This window comes from Microtus ochrogaster, chromosome 5, assembly GCF_000317375.1.
Source record: "Microtus ochrogaster isolate Prairie Vole_2 chromosome 5, MicOch1.0, whole genome shotgun sequence".
In the NCBI taxonomy this organism is placed as follows: Eukaryota; Metazoa; Chordata; class Mammalia; order Rodentia; family Cricetidae; genus Microtus; species Microtus ochrogaster.
Window position 1 is genome coordinate 29,146,085 of NC_022012.1, and position 16,930 is coordinate 29,163,014.

General features: G+C 50.0%; 1 protein-coding gene across 7 annotated transcripts in view; it reads left to right on the plus strand.

Moving 5' to 3' along the window:
- Kirrel3 (kirre like nephrin family adhesion molecule 3) overlaps positions 1–16,930 on the plus strand; it is a 562,524-nt gene that overhangs the window by 516,916 nt on the left and 28,678 nt on the right. For all 7 annotated transcript variants that reach the window (XM_026779208.1, XM_026779203.1, XM_026779205.1 and 4 more), the window contains 2 exons: positions 3,003–3,160; positions 12,681–12,831. In XM_026779208.1, coding sequence (XP_026635009.1) covers positions 3,003–3,160; positions 12,681–12,831 — 309 coding nt within the window. The remainder of the gene's footprint in view (positions 1–3,002; positions 3,161–12,680; positions 12,832–16,930) is intronic.

A 16,930-nucleotide genomic window follows, 5' to 3' on the forward strand; every position in this document is an offset into this window, starting at 1 on the left:
AGGCGAAGGCCAATCAATAATGCATGGCTACATGAATAAGCAGCATGATAACCACTTATTTGGGAAGATGTAATCAGGACCCATTCTGAGGGTGGATGTTGTGTGTGTGAATGTGTGTGCGTGCTGGAGAAACTCCCACAACAGCGCCCCCCCCCCCGCCTCCTCTCGCAGCTCCCCTCATCCCCAGTCCTGCTAATGCAGTCTCCTCAAACACAGCACTGGTGAAGCAAGAGAGAAGGGAGGGGAGGGGCCTGTGGTATGAGTTTCTAGGAAGAACACTCATACGCTGACACGCACGCATGCACACACCTTGATCAGCATATAGAACAGCTCTAGGCACCAAAGCCAAAAGCCCAGACTACTCAAACGTGGTTACTTTCCCACATCCTAGATGACAAGCTCCTCGCTCTGGGGTCTCATTGGTCAGAGAGGATGCTGGCAACAGGATTGATGAGAAGGTCCGAGAAGGTTGCCATCAAAACCACACACACACACACACACACACACACACACACACACACACACACACACCCGTCTTATTCCAATATGCATCAGCACTAGCGGGAGTGTTCACACTTTCTGCCTGAGGACACTGCCTTGCTGTCATCCTCTGATCCAGGACACCTTCTGCCATGCATGTCTCTTGACCCATCATTGCAAGTCAGAGGATGCCCAAAGGGCTAGGTGGTCCTTCTGCTCCGGGTCCAGGTCCAACTCAGGAATGCGAGAACTGAACAGGAGCACCCAAATTTCCACAGAATACTGCAAGTCCCAGCCCTCACTGCCGGAGGGGCCAGCTCAGCCCCACCACAGGAAGCTGAAATCCTTTTCATCAGTCACTAGTCACACCCCCACTGATGGAAAGCCTTAATTAACCCCCCTTTGCTCTCTGGCCACGCCTACCCCAAGGAGGCTACTAATAAGAGGGTATAGTGGGCACAAGTGGTCGGTGGTTATCTGCGGTGTCCAGCCCATACCCCCATGCCTCCTCCAGCCTGGCAGCTCCAGGGCCTCCTGGAGAGGCCTGGCTTCAGAGCTATAGCATGGAAGGGTTAGATAAGGCCAACTTTCTCCCTGGGCCAGGATCTTCTTGACATCCAGAGCTGGTTTGGGTAAAAAAGTGGTCCCATTTCCAGTGGTCCTACAAAGTTGAGGTTCCTCAGGAAATGGCTCTGCTGGGCTGTTAGAAATGAGCCAACCTTCCATCGGGACCATACAGGGATAGGTAAGGTGACCAACTTAAAGGCTTGCTGCTTTGGGCACTGGCTTAGCCAAACATGGGACCCTTTGTCTGTTAGAGAAGTTCAATGGACTAAATCAGGAGCTGACAGAGGGAAGGAAGGCAAGCAGGTTCTGTAGCTTGGCGCCACTGCAAACCACAGGCATAGGCGTTTGTTTGCCCAGGGTCAGGTTGGAGGGATGCTTTCCCTAAAAGCCCATAAAAGACCTCTGTACTAGGTCCCCAAATCCTGAGGACACGCCCACCAACCTGACCTTCATTCTGAGAACTTGAAGAGTTCTCACCTCTGTGTGTCAGGTGAGTCCCTGAGCCCCCTTCCAGCCTCTAGGGCTAACGTAATAGACCCTCTCAGGTGATTGCAGAAAAGATAGAGGTTCCTCAGGGGACAGTCTCTGCATGGCTTGTCCATGGAGCAATAAGGCCCTGGGAAATTTAAATATGCCAGAAGCACCAGCCTCAGAGGCAGCCATGTGTCCTTAGTCAGCTCCTGGCTTTCCAGGGTCATCTTTTTAAATAATAATTGGTTACCTCCATACCTGTGCATCCTACAGTGTGGCCTTCATGGTAATCAAACATGGTTCATTGGAGCCAACAGGTGTCTCTGCAGATGCTTCAAGGCTTGAAGTTCAGTATTGGCCCTGCAGAGACCTTGCTCCACAGGGAAGGGGACAATCCTATGTTCGTTTCCCTTTGGCACTATGGATATGGGACCACCAGCCACTAACCACACTGTTACTTGTAGAAAAAAAGGGGGGTAACTCCTTCTGAGTGGGAATCAGGGTTCAAGAGCTACTATAAAGGACAGAGCTCAGGAAAGGCCAGGGTAGAAACTCCAAAGGAACAAAGACCCTCCCTGTCACCTGAGGGAGGGGGACCAGGCTGAACAAGGGTCAAAAGTGAAGCTCCCAGCCCCAACTCTGCCATACTTTCACCATGTGACCTTGAATAAGTCCCTTGGTGGTGACCTTCAGTTTCCAGGTCTATGTAATTGTGATTTTAAAAAAAATAGTGTTTTTCCTTCAAAACTGTTGTGAGAGATGTAACAAAGCTTGACAAAAAAAAATGTTGAGGCTGGATTAATGGCTCAATTATTAAAAGCAGGTACTACACTTGTAAGAACAAAGTCTGGTTCCCAAGACAACTATCAGGCAGCTCACAACTGCTTGTCACTCCAGCTCCAGGGGGTCCAATGCCTCTGGCCTCTGTGAGCACTGCCATTCGTGTGTATGCACACACACAACTAAAAAATAGGATTCTAGGCCAGGCAGTGGTGGCACACACCTTTAATCCTAGTACTCGGGAGGCAGAGGCAAGCGGATCTCTGTGAGTTAGAGGCCAGCCTTGTCTACAGAGCAAGTTCCAGGACAGCTAGGGATACACAAAGATACCCTGTCTTGAAAAATCTAATAATAATAATAACAATAACAATAATAATAATAATAATAATAATATCTTTTAAAAGAAATAAAAATAAATCTTCACTTTTTGAAGTTGAAAATAAAGATCCTGCAGGTCCCTGGTATCTCAGTTGAAAGTACTGCTTCTTCCGGGGCTGTGAGACTAGCCAGGGACACCGCCTGTGCTCACACAGGCTTATTCCTGCCATGAAAGACGAAGAACAGCACATCCTTTTACTGTTGCCATCACTGTAACACAGAGGGGGACACTCTTTTATCAAAGTATAACAATTCTTGCTCATCATCCTCTGCCACCTCAAGCAGAGACCTACCCCAATCTGACCTCTCTGCTCCTCTCCCCACAGTGCCACCAGATGACCCCATCATCCTAGGGGGCCCTGTGATCAGCCTTCGGGCGGGGGACCCTCTCAACCTGACCTGCCATGCGGATAATGCCAAGCCCGCAGCTTCCATCATCTGGCTGCGCAAAGGAGAGGTCATCAACGGGGCCACCTACTCCAAGGTGAGCAGGGAGGAGGAAATGGGGATGGGGGATGGGCAGTGGGACAAAGGATAAAGGGAGGCAAGGGTGGAGGGGTCGGGAACATGGGGACCAGCTCTGTCTTCCTCCGTGTGGAAGCGCCTCTGTTGTTTCACTCTCTCTGTTTTGTTGGTTTGTTTTATTGGTCACTTTAGTTCTTGGACTGTTTCTTCCACTAGCCTCCCTGCTTCTACCTCCTCGTCTTACCCCCACCCCCACTAGGATAATTATATGTAAAAACCCTAGCGCAAGATACGGTCAGAAGAGCCGACTTGAGGCAGAAGTAACCGAACCTAGAGTTGCCACAGCTATTATGTGCTCCCCTGAATAACTGTGTGCCACCCCCGTAACTCCTGTGTTGAAACCGTAAGCTCCAAGAGAGTGGAAATGGAGCTTTGGAAGGTGGTTATGTCATAAGGAAGGTGCGTTCATGATTGGAATTAGTGACCTTATAAAAGAGGCCCAAGAGAGAAGAACTCTATCCTTTCCACCATGTGCGGACATTGTAAGAAGTTGGCCACTTACAATGTTGTTTGGCCCTTGCCATTCCCAATCAGTCAGCCCTGTCTTGGGCTTTCTAGCCTCCAGAACTGTGAGAAATGAACCTCTATGGTTCTGCTGCTCTCCAGCTTACAGTTGTTTGTTTGTTTGTTTGTTTGTTTGTTTGTTTTTAAAAGAGCCTGACTTGAATAAGACTTTTTTTCAGAAAATATTATAAGTTAATTTTTTAGCATATTTCTCCCAAGTGTTGTATGGACTGTACCCATGCTAACAAATTATGCATTGTTCATCTGAAGTTCAAAGTTAATAGGCCATCCTGTGTTTTAATTTGCAAAATCTGGCCTGCTTTCCACGGCTGCCTACTGAGATGCCGGAGCCTCGGGCCCTGATGTACTTGCCTATGGACCTGTCTCTAACCCATGCGGTAGCACCCGAAACCAGCCCCTGTGGTACTCTTTGACCTTGTTTTCTGTCTTTTATAATGTTTTGGCAGCTTGCGGTCTCAAAGACCCTGGGATATGAAGCTGACCCAGGTTAACCAGTCCCCAGAAAGAGTTAACTTACTGTTCACTCTTTGGCCCATCTAGAGACCACAGCCCCATGATCGCCTTTCTCTGCCTCTACACTCTCTGTAGTCTAGAGTGGTATCTCCACAACCAGGAATCAGAAATGGCAGATCCCTCTACAGCCCAGAGCCCACTAATGCTAGTCAAGCTAACCAACCCTAAAGCTGTGTGACCCCTACCCTGCCTCCCATCCCTTTCCCCACAGCAGAGGTTCATCACACACACGCCCTCCACTCCCAGTGGCCCTGTACGGCATGGTTTGCCATGCCCCTCCTCTTGGGACGGTGAATAGCAATCCATCTCTGCAATGGCCATGGCTCTCTCGTCTGTTGGCCACACTGTCGTGAATATGGTCAGAAATAACCAGTGCCACAGACTACCCCAGGAGACTTTTATACAGGCCCAAGCGGGGTTTACATCTTGCAGAACCTTCAAGATGAAGGAGACCTTTGGAGGGCCAAACTCTTCTGTCTAAAGACAGAAAACAGACTTTGAAGGGAACTGTCTGTCCTAGGAGCACCAGGACCAGAACCAAGGTGTCCCTTCACCTAGACTCTCCCAGAACAGGCTCAGATCTCTATGGGTCCCAAGAAAACCACCAGAGGCTAAATCAGAGGACCAGGCAAAGAGGCCTCCAGGTTCTGAGGTTGGGGTGTAATCTTTCAGGGCCCTGACTCAGGGTCCTCTGTTTCAGATGGTGTCAAGACACATGTTTGTTTTTTAGTTCAGATGTCCCCCTGGCTCCTCCCCCTGGCCCTACAAAGAAAAGAAACGACTTTTCCATCCACAGAGGATGTAAAGAAAGGCCTTTTCTATTCTAAGGACATTTCCTTCCCATCCCAAACTGACTAGACTGCCAACGGCGGCTGATCAAAGTTTGGCTTACTGCGCAGTTCCTGGGGCCAGATCCCCAAACAAATGGTTTCTCTTAGACCTGAATCCACCCTAGGAACAATGCTTTCTCTTGGGAGATAAGTCCTCCGCTCACAGCCTGGGTGGAGCCACACTGTGAGGACCTCAGGAAAGGCAACACACAGCCCAGGAACCAAGGTCATCCAGAGGAGGCTGGGAAGGAAGAGAAGGGTGTTCCTACATTGGAGGTGTCTGTCCACGGTGGCTCTGAAGCTGGGCCAGCCTGACCCGCCCAGGATATATGAACAGAAGGGGACGTGACTCATCTAGTGAAGGCAGGGGTCAAGGTCACTCTATGAGACCGATTCCAGGCTAACCCACTCAGAAGGCCCACACAATGGATGCCTCAGCAAGCCTGGCACACTGCCTTTCTGGAAAGGCAGTTCGACTCCCATTCTGACTGCCACAAAGGGAACGGCAGCCAGGCCAGATGCCAGTCCCTGCCAGGCCCTGCTCTCTGTAACTCCAGGCAAGTTATTTCCTGGGCTCAGTTTCCTCCTCTGAACATGAAAGCACAGGGAGAGACACTCAGGAAGGGCTCTAGCTACCACAGGCTGTAAACCCATAGATTGGAGCTCAGTGCAACAACAAACATTCCAACAAGAGCCATAGGCCCAAACTGAGGAGCTGTCGGAAACTGACCCCCACCCCACCCATCTCCTCCCAGGAACTCAGTCCAGGCCGTTTCTTCTCCAGAACTGCAAAGAAGATTGTCACCAGCCAAACAGTATTTCTGGCTTAGTTACAAAGGCAGAAACATCAGAGGGAGACAGAGAATACACAAGTACACACCCACAACCACTCAAACACAGTCCACAGCGAAGTCCCCAGGAAGCAGCCTTCACAGATTTGGACCTAAGGCATTCAGCATTTGCCACTCGGTGGCAGTTAAGTCCACTGACACTGGGTAGCCTAAATGTGAGTCCGGCCTCCACCACCCTCTAGCTATGGGATCTAAACTTTTTATGTCTGTTTCATCTGTATGCTGAGGGCATCGTTAGCACTCGGGTCTCGGGATGGCTGGGGACACAACCAAGAAACCTTCCTGGAAGACTGAACCTGCAATAAATACAGCCGTTGGGACCATCACCAGTCCTCTGGGTCCTCACACCTGGCCACCTGCATGTTCTAGATCCTGTGGCAGTGTCCAAACGGCAGGCCACAGAGTCCTACAGGCCGGGCTCCCATCGCGTCATAATGTTGCCTTAATCGCTCCGCCTCAGTTTCCCCAGCTGCAAAATGGGACCACTTGTTAGGGTTATTGTAGGACCCAAAAGAAACATACCAAAGTTCCTTACAGGGCTGGCGAGACTGCTTGGCAGGCAAAAGCATTTGCTGTCAAGCCTGGCTACTCAAGGACCCACACGGTAAAAGAAGAGAACGATTACCCACAAGTCGTCCTCTGACTTCCACGTGCACAGTATGGCATGTGTGCACGTATACATAATACACAAACAAACACATGAGTGTAAATTGCTTACTTTGTTTTGTTCTGAGACAGGGTCTCACTACGTAGCCGTGACCAGCCTGACCCTTACCTTGCAGACCAAGCTGGTCTTGAACTTAAAGAGATCTGCTTGCCTCTGCCTTCCCAGTTCTAGGATTCAAGGTGTACACCACCATGCCCAGCAAATGTAATTCTTTCAAAGTTCCTTGTAAGGAGGATGGAAGAGAGAAAGGACTCTGCATTAGCGATTTTCCTCATTGTTGCAACAAAAATGCCTGACAAAAACAACTTAAAGAAAGGAGGTTTATTCTGCCTCCAAGTTTGAGGGTAGCGTTCACTACTTATGGTAGCGAACTGTAGGGGAGGATATACCTGTGGGGAAGGCACACGCTGGAGCATGAGGCTGCTCGTGTTGTGCTCTGTCTACCTAGCACGCACTGCAGAGCTTGTCCCTGTGGTCCAGTGCTAGTGTGAGTCGCTTAGCTGTGCTGCAACTACACCCGCTGCCTGCCAGATCTGCTGAAAGAAGAGGGGGGAGGGAGAGGGCTGCCTCTCTCCCTGTCACTTCACGGACACACTGTCTAGGGAATCTGGGGACAGCTGGGATTCTCCCTTGTTCCTCCTGCTTCTCTGGGCCTGATACAAAAATGGATGTCACAGGGCACGCGTCTGAAATGCCAGCCAGTCTGCAAAGCCTGGGAGGGAGGAACAGGTGATAGAAATGGAAGATGAGTATGGCCTTAGCCGAAAGGGAAACCTATCCTGGGCGCTCTCTTCCCACTTCTGCTACGTCTCCAGGGAGGGTGACGAGGCTCTGACCTGCTAGGGGCCACAGAGAAAATGCTATTGTCTTAAGAGATACAGCCATCCATCCCCAAGTCTTTGTTTTCTCCACTCTCAGGCTACCTGCCTACTCCAGGGGCCGTCAACCTGCCCCCCCCTCCTGGTATCCACTGGGGCTGGGCTAAGAGGAGCTCCAAAGAGTTTGCTCAGAAAAGGATGCTGGCTCACATCCCCAGGTCCTCACTCTCCCTGCTACACAGTTTCTCCTCCAGTCACCCCACCACACTGTGTTCAGTCTGTCAAATTTGGAGGCCCGGAGTCTCCACCCTATTCTATGTCATGTGATAGCCGCCTCTACTCACCTTTTCAATGAAAGCATCTCTTCTAGCCCTAGGGCAGAGGTTATAGGCAGGGTCTCAGGCAAATGACACTGTGCAGACCTATATTATATATGTAACTCCTATTCAGTCTAGATAACAACAGGCCTATATGGACCCTCGAGTGTCTATAAAAGGGGAAACAGAGAAATTATTTAAAAAAAAAAAACAAAAAAACAAAAAGACACAGCAGGTGGGGGAGGTGAGTCGGGAGGGAAAAGAGAGAAGGCCTTGTTGCCAGGCAATCGGGCCTGCTCAAGGCTCTCCAGGCTGTTTGCATATCAATGAGCAGTCCATATTTAGCGCCAGAGTTGGGGCACCCACACACTGCATTGCCTTCAGGCTGCCCATCTCTGAGGGCTCAGCCCAGCTTCCTACCTCTCACCAGAGGTCCTGAGAGGGTCGGAAGGATCTGCCACCTACACCAAGCAACTGCCCCAAGAGTGTTCCCGGCCCCCAGAGTCCAGCCTCTCAGGCCAGTGCTGAGAATCCAGATGCCAATTCAGTGACCTCAGGACTATAACAGTGAGGTTGCAGGCACAAACAGGAAGCTTGCACCGGAGCCAGTTCTCTTCAGATGGGCACCGGGAACCTTGCATCCTCAGTGAAGCCCGTGAGAGAGTTCCTTAGGTGCAGTTACTGGGCAGAAGCCTGTGAACGCCCACAAACAGAGGTGGGCACACACACGCAGGAGAGAGGTGGAAATTCACTCTCGGAGAACTATGATCCAAAGCAGTCATTCCCAGCCACACGACGCTGTCTATGCAAGATCCACAGCTTTCACCTTAAAGGGAATAAGGGATGGTTTATTTTGGAGCCATTTCGAGCAACCATGGGCCAGGGACATTGATTTCGGTTACCCCAGATTTTTAACTCCAACATGAAATCAGTTTCATGAAGTTTTTATAGTTTCAACAGAATAAAGACAGTCACCAATAAAGGCAAGTTTAAAATGAAGGCAAATTACTTTGGTGGGTGCATCAGAGAGGTAGGCACAGTAAGATGGGTACACTTCTCTCTAGGCCCAAGATGTTATCTGAGCTTTTAGGTTGGAAACTAGTGGTCTGCTAAGTTAACAGATTCTGAAAAGTTTATCTATTAGTCCCAGGATATTAGTTCTGACACAGAGTGGCTGTTCCAGAAGATTAGGCTAGAATCTCTCCACCATACTGAAATGCAGTCAGTCTCTGCAGCCACGGCTGACTTTCAGAAATTTAGTTCACAATGCCTATATGTTGTATATATGCCCAGTCCTGGCCCCTATCGGTTGGTATGCCAACATCGCTGTAGATGCTCAGGGTTTATCATCGAAGTCTCGTCAATAAGCCTGGATCCAGAGTCTGATGCCACATTAGTGCCCACCACTCTCCAATGGTGAGTCAAGAAACTAGAGACACTGTATAATCCTTCCCCAGCTCCAACCCCAGAGCTGATTTGCACACTAGTGGAAGCCTCAGTGCCTGAGGTGTGACCCCAGAGCCAGACTCCCTGAGGAGAAGAGGAGGGGAGAGAAGTGAGGGACACAGAGGAAATCGGTCTCTGATAAGAATCAGCAAATGGTAGACAATCCCACTTGGCTGACACCTTCAAGTCCACCAAGTCTCAAGACCTCACTTGCGTATAAGAAAGGTGATAGAGAAGACTCACAAAGGAGGAACAAAGCAAAAGATAAAAGAAGGAAGAAGTTGAAAAGGGAATGCGGGAAGGGGAACAGTGGGCAAGGGGGACTTGGATGCATACTTCTCCCTACTCAAACACAAAACTCAAGATCGTCCATGGGAAGGAAATCACACTTAATCAAGGGTCAGCCCTGAAAAGATGAGGGGACTGTCATCTTCAGAGTGTCATCTTAAGAAGCACGGGTACATGAAAGGCCTTTTTACAGACGGAAGGGAAACACGATGGGACAATAGGCAAAGCCGCTATGCTCTGAGGGTTCTGCTCTTGAAGCCAGCATGGGCATCCTGGATCTGTAGACTAAACCTCACAGCCATTTACTCACTTTACCAGAGCTGATGCCCAGGACCAGAATAGGAATATGTCACCCGCGCCCATTCTGGGGACACCCAAAGATCACCAGACGTTCTGGGTTCCATCAGGCTAAAGAAACATCCTAATCATTTAGGTGCATTATTCTTTGGGATTTAGGGTACAGTGCAAAGGGAAAGGCCATAGAAAGGGGCTCTGCCAAGAACCGCTCCCCTACGGAGCCCACAAAGTACGCCCATGGCCACCTCGCACCCCTCTGGGCTTGGAGTCTCTGGCTTCCCTCCCCATAGTCATTCCACAGCTGTGTCCTCAGATCTGTCTGAGGGGCCGACAGACACAGCCCTTCTCCGCGGGGCTGCTGCCCAGGCCCTGAGAACTGGGGGCCAAGGCCGGGTACGCAGCCGCAGCCGGCCTTCTACGCCGTGGTTTGCTACTGGGACACTCGCCTTCCCCTCATTTTCCTTTTTGTTTAATGAACACATCTTCCCTTTTTTCTCTAATTAGGTGGAACAAACAACTTGAACCAGAATTTTTATTTCCCAGAAAAGCACCCGCCTGGACACAGTAAATATGTCATTAATCATCATTCCGAGGCGGAGGAACACGCTGGGCTAGGGAGGAGGAAAAGCAGTCAGAAGGCCTAATTAGAGCTCGGCCTCCCTGCTCTCTCCCACCCCCACCCTCAGAGCCCCACTCCCACCACCAAGCCCTGGGCCCAGCCCTTGGAGGGGTGCTTGGCTGAGTCAAACTTATGTAAATGTCCCTCGTTAGCACCTCAGAAAAGGAAAAGATATAGAGGAACAATACACACCCTGTCTCCTCCCCTTCCCTCCCCTCCTCCCCCCATTCTACCCGGAGGTCTTATTTTCATCCAGGAAATTGTTCTTATTATCGCTTAGCTATTTATAGAGGTGACGAGGTCTGCTGAGCAGCCCCAAGCCAATGTGGTAATAGGGCGCAGGCTGTAGCTCCCTCCGCACACTGTCTTTGGATTGGGGCTAAAATACACCCCCCTCTAACCCTGTTCTGGGACCTCCAGTTGTGCCTCTGGCCCAGAAGCTGACCTGCAGACCATGGCTACTAAGACTGGTCCTTGGACCCCTGGATCAGGCCACACCCCTCTCACTAGCCCCTCTGCACATGGTTAAGACCAACACCCCTCCTGCCAGGACAGAAAGTACTAGAAGGTTTCAAGCCCCAGAGCCTACATCTGGCCAGCTGTAAAATTACAGGAGAAAGTGTGAGGCCGCTCTTCTGTTCTTCTGCTATAGACTGGCTTGACCTACAGTAGAAATCACTTACCCAGAGGCTCACGCCAGGCTCTACACATCCCAGAGGCCACAAGCTTGGCCCCACGTTAAGAAGGGCCACGCTGAACTGAGGACATAGAAGATGACCACAGCCCATGAGCTGCTGTCAACTTGCTCAGTCACTGGCCTTTGTGGGACTTGATCACTGTGTTGCCAGCTGTAAGGCCCAGGTCAGGAACACCAGAGTCCGTCCTCGGGGTACCTACTCTTATGTGTGAGTCCCTATTCCGCCCAGCAGTTCACTTTGAACTCAGCAGTGACTTGCAAAATACAGATGATGTTTCTTCCTTGCAACAAATCTGACAATGAGAAAAAAAAGCCATTGTTATTTTAGGCGAGCTGTTCAGTAAGTAGAGTCACCTATTCCTTGGCTCCCGTCCAGGTAAAACAAGGTGGCAGCCTTCTCTGTAAGATGTAAAGTTCCTTCCTAGAGGGGACATCTTCAAGTCTGAACAGACTCCAGTGCCACCCGCCGTGGCCACTCCGCCTGCATTCTTTGTCCCTCTGTGTGCCTGCCTATCTTAATGGGTTCCAAAGTGATGGGGAAGTCTCTGGAAAGAGGGACAGAGGAGTGAAGAGGGTGGCAGCCATAGGGGAGGAACCAGTTACGGGATAGCACGAGGCTCCGAGAAGACAGAGCAAAGACCCATGGCTTATGCTCACGTCTTGGTGCAGCCATAGCGCGGCACCACCACTTGGTGCTTACTGCACTGTTGGGACTGTCGAGGCTAACAGGTCTGAAGCCAAGCTGCCAACCAGGCTGTGCTACTTCAGGGGTGCAGAAGCCTTCCTGGTCTCTCCTGGCAGCTCCCAGCATGCCTTGGTTTACAGAAGGAGCATCCTAACTTCTGTCTTCATCATGACAAAAGCTGCCTAAGTTGTGTTTTTTCCTGTACCCAAGATGGTCTCATCTCAAATCCCTTAACGGGCTAATCAGCAAATGAATCCCCCTTCCACAACGGGATCAGACACAAATGTCAGAGGACAAGGTCCACCACTGCAGAACCCCAGTACTCCTTCGACCACTACCACTTGAGCAGGAGTTTGGTAGTTTTGCTGCCTGGATGAGCCTTGCCTTCAGAAAGCACTGGCAATTCTGAGATTTAATGAGATCAGGAAGTGCAATGATTTGGGAAGCTGCAAAGGCTTACATGGGGAGATAATCAAAGGCAGGTAGGTGCACACAGACTACTGATGTCCTACCTGAGCCTGCTCTTAACTCCTTCTCTTTGTCTACTGCCAACCCCTCCCCTTGCTTGCTATGGATCCAGAGTCACCAACATCAGGGGTAGAACACAGAAACCAGTTAAGTTTTAAGGAGCATCTACCTACCCAAGGTCTGGTTTTCACTCAGCTAAGCTTGGTTTCTGCTGAGCTTTTGACTTGCAAGTATGGGCTGTTTTTCACACAGCATGGCAATCTCTCTAGTTCCTTTTTTTTCTTCCACCGTCCAGCATTCAACCAGGTCCAGACTGTAAGGGAACTTCCCCAGGAGTTCCTACCAACACTCGCCATCCACAGCTCTCTGTTCTCTGACCGGAGGTCTATCTTTCCCTCCCTGGCCATATCAGTTCAGTAACATGAGACTTTCTATTCCTTCACCACCTCTCTCCCCAGACTCTGCTTCGCGATGGCAAACGTGAGAGCATTGTCAGCACCCTCTTCATCTCCCCGGGAGACGTAGAAAATGGGCAGAGTATTGTGTGTCGAGCCACCAACAAAGCCATCCCTGGAGGAAAGGAGACCTCAGTCACCATAGACATCCAGCGTGAGTACCGACAGACTCTGTCCAGCCAGGCCAGGCTCGGGGTGGAAGCCACCCCGTGTGTGTGTGTGTGTGTGTGTGTGTGTGTGTGTGTGTGTGTGTGTGTGCTCGCGTGTGTGTATATGCAGGTGCACAGAGGCCAGAAGAAGGCAGTGGGGTTCTTCTCTTCCAACGTGGCCTATTCCTTTGAGGCAACTTTTCTCCCTGAGTCTGGGTCTTATGTTTCCTATGGCAGCCTAATGGAGTGTATTAGCTCCAACCATCCTCAGTTCTCTGTCCCCCTTGAAGCTGGGGTTACATGTGGATGTGGGATGCCCACTTGCTATGTGGTGCTAGGATCCAGAAGTTCATCCTCATGATGGCACAGCAAGTGGTTTCTAACTACTGATCCGTCTCTCCAGTCCCCTAAAGCTGGTGGATTTAACAACACTTTCTCACAGCCTTGACGAATTTTGGGCTTCCATGGGCTCTGCTCTCCAGAGTTATGGGGTCCATAGGAACTGTGTCTTAGGGCTCTCAGAGTCCGCTTTCACAGCCAGAGGGCAGAAGTTCTCTCTTGGTGACACAAATCCTAAGTGACAACCTTTAAAGTACAGAGGGAAGAAGAGATATTTGTTGAGTATTGGGTAGGGTCCGAACATCCCACCAAAACAGCAGTGGTCTGGAGAAGGCTCTACTTTCCACTATGCTGCCATTTTCTATGAACAAACCCCCACCCCCACCCTTCTGCACTCAGAGACAGTGGGAGCAGAGAGTTCTTACCAAGCCCAGGGCTAGGGAGATCAAAGAAGCAGGAGAGAAAGACCTAAGACAATGCTCCTTGCCCCCTAGCCCTGATCCCACCCTGGGTCTTAGCACCACCCAGCCAACAGGTAAACAGCTGTGGCTAGAGCAAAGCCCAGCTCTAGAAAAAAGGTAAGACGCTAGCTCGGCATGTGGTCCAGCATCCAGAAGGATCTGTCACCGTGGACTAGCTCAGCATGTGGTCCAGCATCCAAACCAGATCTGTCACCATGGAACTGGCTCAGCATGCAGGCCAGCATCCAGACCAGATCCATCCCCATGAGCTAGGTGGCTCTAAACTTGTCACTTCACTCTGATAATTCCAGTTTCTTGTCTGATTTGCTGATGCCATCCAAGGTCTCTTCCTATTCTAGGAGCAATCAAAGCTGAGAGCTCTCTCACACACACACAAACCAAATCTGGGGGAAGTGAGGGTGAGAGACAATGAGTGTCTAAGTCCCTTCTTCCTGCCTGCCATTTGTGACACTGTGGCCTTCCTGTCCTGTTCCATAGCCGCACCCAGGCAGGAGGCTGTGCCAGCTACAGGGTCCCATGTAAACACAATTGGCTCCCCTAGAGAGAAGCAACATTTCTACTCCAGACCACTGTCCACTGCCCCATGAGAAGCTAGTGACAAGGCTGTCATCATAGGCCAGTAGATGGTGGTGCACGCCTTTAATTCTAGCACTTGGGAGGCAGACTCAGGATTTCTGAGTCTGAGACCAGTCTGGTCTACAAAGTGAGTTCCAGAGCAGCCAGGGCTACACAAAGAAACTTTGTCTCAAAAAAAAAAAAAAAATGTCATCATAATAGCATCTCATGTACATTCAAATACATCCTTCCTCCATACGCACTCCAGACAGAGGGCTGGCTGGCCTGGCTACCTGGATAACAGGGTTGTACCTGAAATGATGCAGGAATGAGGCCAGCGTGAGGCTTAGACCCAGGCATCAGGCTTCCTGGCTGGGATCCTGCCAGCGTAGTACAGAACAGCAATTGGGGTCCAATATTCTCCCTGGTTTAAGTTCAGGCTTTGCCAGTACTGATTGGCCTCATTAGTGAATTGGTTTGGGCCTCGGTTTCTTCATCAGTGCATGAAGAGGATCACATCTACCTGCCTCTTAAGGCCACAGTTCAATGGCATCATTCATGCAACCCCTAGCCCTGAATGAAGCACATTCTGATGAAAGTACAGGCTGTGGTTGAAATCCACAGTGACAGGTATATGGTGGGCCTTCCCCAGATGTCATCAGACCCATCCATTTGACCCTAACTGGGAGATGTTTATATATACCTAACAAGAAAAAGTCCAGCCCTTCTCCATGCCTCCTTCCTCCTCTCCCACCTCCCCTTCCTTCTCCTCAGATCCACTTGCTCATTCAGTGAGCATCCCACTGTTTGCAGTGGACACCACAGGCTGGATCTGAGCCGCCTTTGCAAACCTGCTCATTTTCTCAGTCAACCACGAAGTCTCCAAACTCAGCAAAAGCGCATTTGTTGTTTGTTTCCCTTGGTCTTTATATGTTACCCAACGGAAGACAAAGCCCCCAGATTGAGTAATGGGAGAGAAAACGCAACACCCCCAAAGCCTCACCACATCTGGACTCTGTCCAGCTGCCAAGTTTCAAACGATGTGCTCTAAAATCACTGAGTCATGAAGTTTCTCTCTGCTCCCCCACACTTTCTCTGAAAATGCACATGTGCATATACACACACACGCAGGTTGCTGATGGAAACACTAACAGACTCTCAGCTGTAACATCTGTTCAGTGTGATCTCAGTTCCACCCTCCTGCAAGTTATGCATCCAACATCTCAAGTGGGATTAAAATCATGTTTAATAGTTGGGTATGACACAAACTATTTATACCTCTGAAATTTGGCAGACTCCTAGAAATGCATGTCATGCCCATCCCGAGGAGAGGGGTGGAAACAGGGACATGGTATCCCTGGATCTAGGGGTAGAGACAGAAGTGAAGCTGAGTGGAGTAGAACCTCCTGGGTCTTTTCTCCTGAGGCCTTAGGGACCGAGGGTGCTGCAAAGAGTGAGGGAAGAAGCAGAAGAGGCATCTACAGAGTGAACTGATAACAGGGTGTAACTCAGCATCCAGCAAGTGAGGACCCGAGAAGAGCCCTCCAGTGGGTACACTCTCCATCTTCTCGCTTCCCAAGGGATCATCACTTTGTAAAGGACACCAGGTGAAGGATGAGCCTTTGGAAGGTTACTCCTGAGCTCCGTGAAGGGTTTCTAGAGATTTTTGAATAGACACCATCATCTCAAACAAGAGTTAAACTGAGATCACCTATCGCCCACCAAGACTGGATTTCATAATGGGAGGCTAGCAATGCTCAGGAGTCCTGACAGCAGCCAGCAAACTCCTCTGGCCAAACTTTTTTACCAGGAGGCATGGTCAGTTGGCTTGCCTGCTCTGCATAGGACCATGGGATTCCTGAGTCAGCCTTACCTCGGAAGTCACTGGGAAACCACTGGGAAGATGCTACAGGAATTGCATGGGGAAGTGCAATAACCCTAAGAAGTGGAAAGAGAGATCTCATGGTGGTCCCTTGCCACAGCAAGCCCTTGAATCTAGCTTTGAAAATCGAAATTGAGGTGGATGAAATAGCTAACTGTATTATTCAGCTTCCCACCATTATAGCAAACACATGAGACGACAGTAAAGGGGTAAAAAAGTTCACTTCAGTTCACAATTTGGGATGAGCCACTTCATAATCAGAGCCCCGTTGCTTTGGATGGGGGGGGGTGGTAAAGAGAGCACATCCTGGATGGAGTGTGTGCTCTAGCAGAAGCACTCACTTGAGGGCCAGGGAACAAGGGGAAAGAAGGAGACTAGGATCCCACAAGACCTCTCCTAGACTTCCCACTGCCTCCGCCCCCAAAGCTCCCAATCCCCCCTCAATAACACGTCTCTGAAGACCAAGTCATTACCTGTGACCCTGGGGATGGAAGGAGGCTTAAGTTCCATGCTATACTACCATGATGTTCAGATAAAAAGATACACAGACCAGCTGCTCCTGTACCAGAGTAGATACTCTCTTTCTCTGTGTGTGTCTATGCATCTGTTTCTCTCTCTGTCTGTCTGTATTTGTCTCTCTGTGTGTCTGTGTCTATCTATCTATCTATCTATCTATCTATCTATCTATCTATCTATCTATCTAATATCTGCCTGTCTGTCTGTCTTGTGTACATGTGTGTGTAACTCTCTGTGTGTCTGCTTGTGTGTCTGTGTGTATCTGTCTGTCTTCTGTCTCTCTATCTGTTCTCTCTCTCTCTCTCTCTCTCTCTCTCTCTCTCTCTCTCT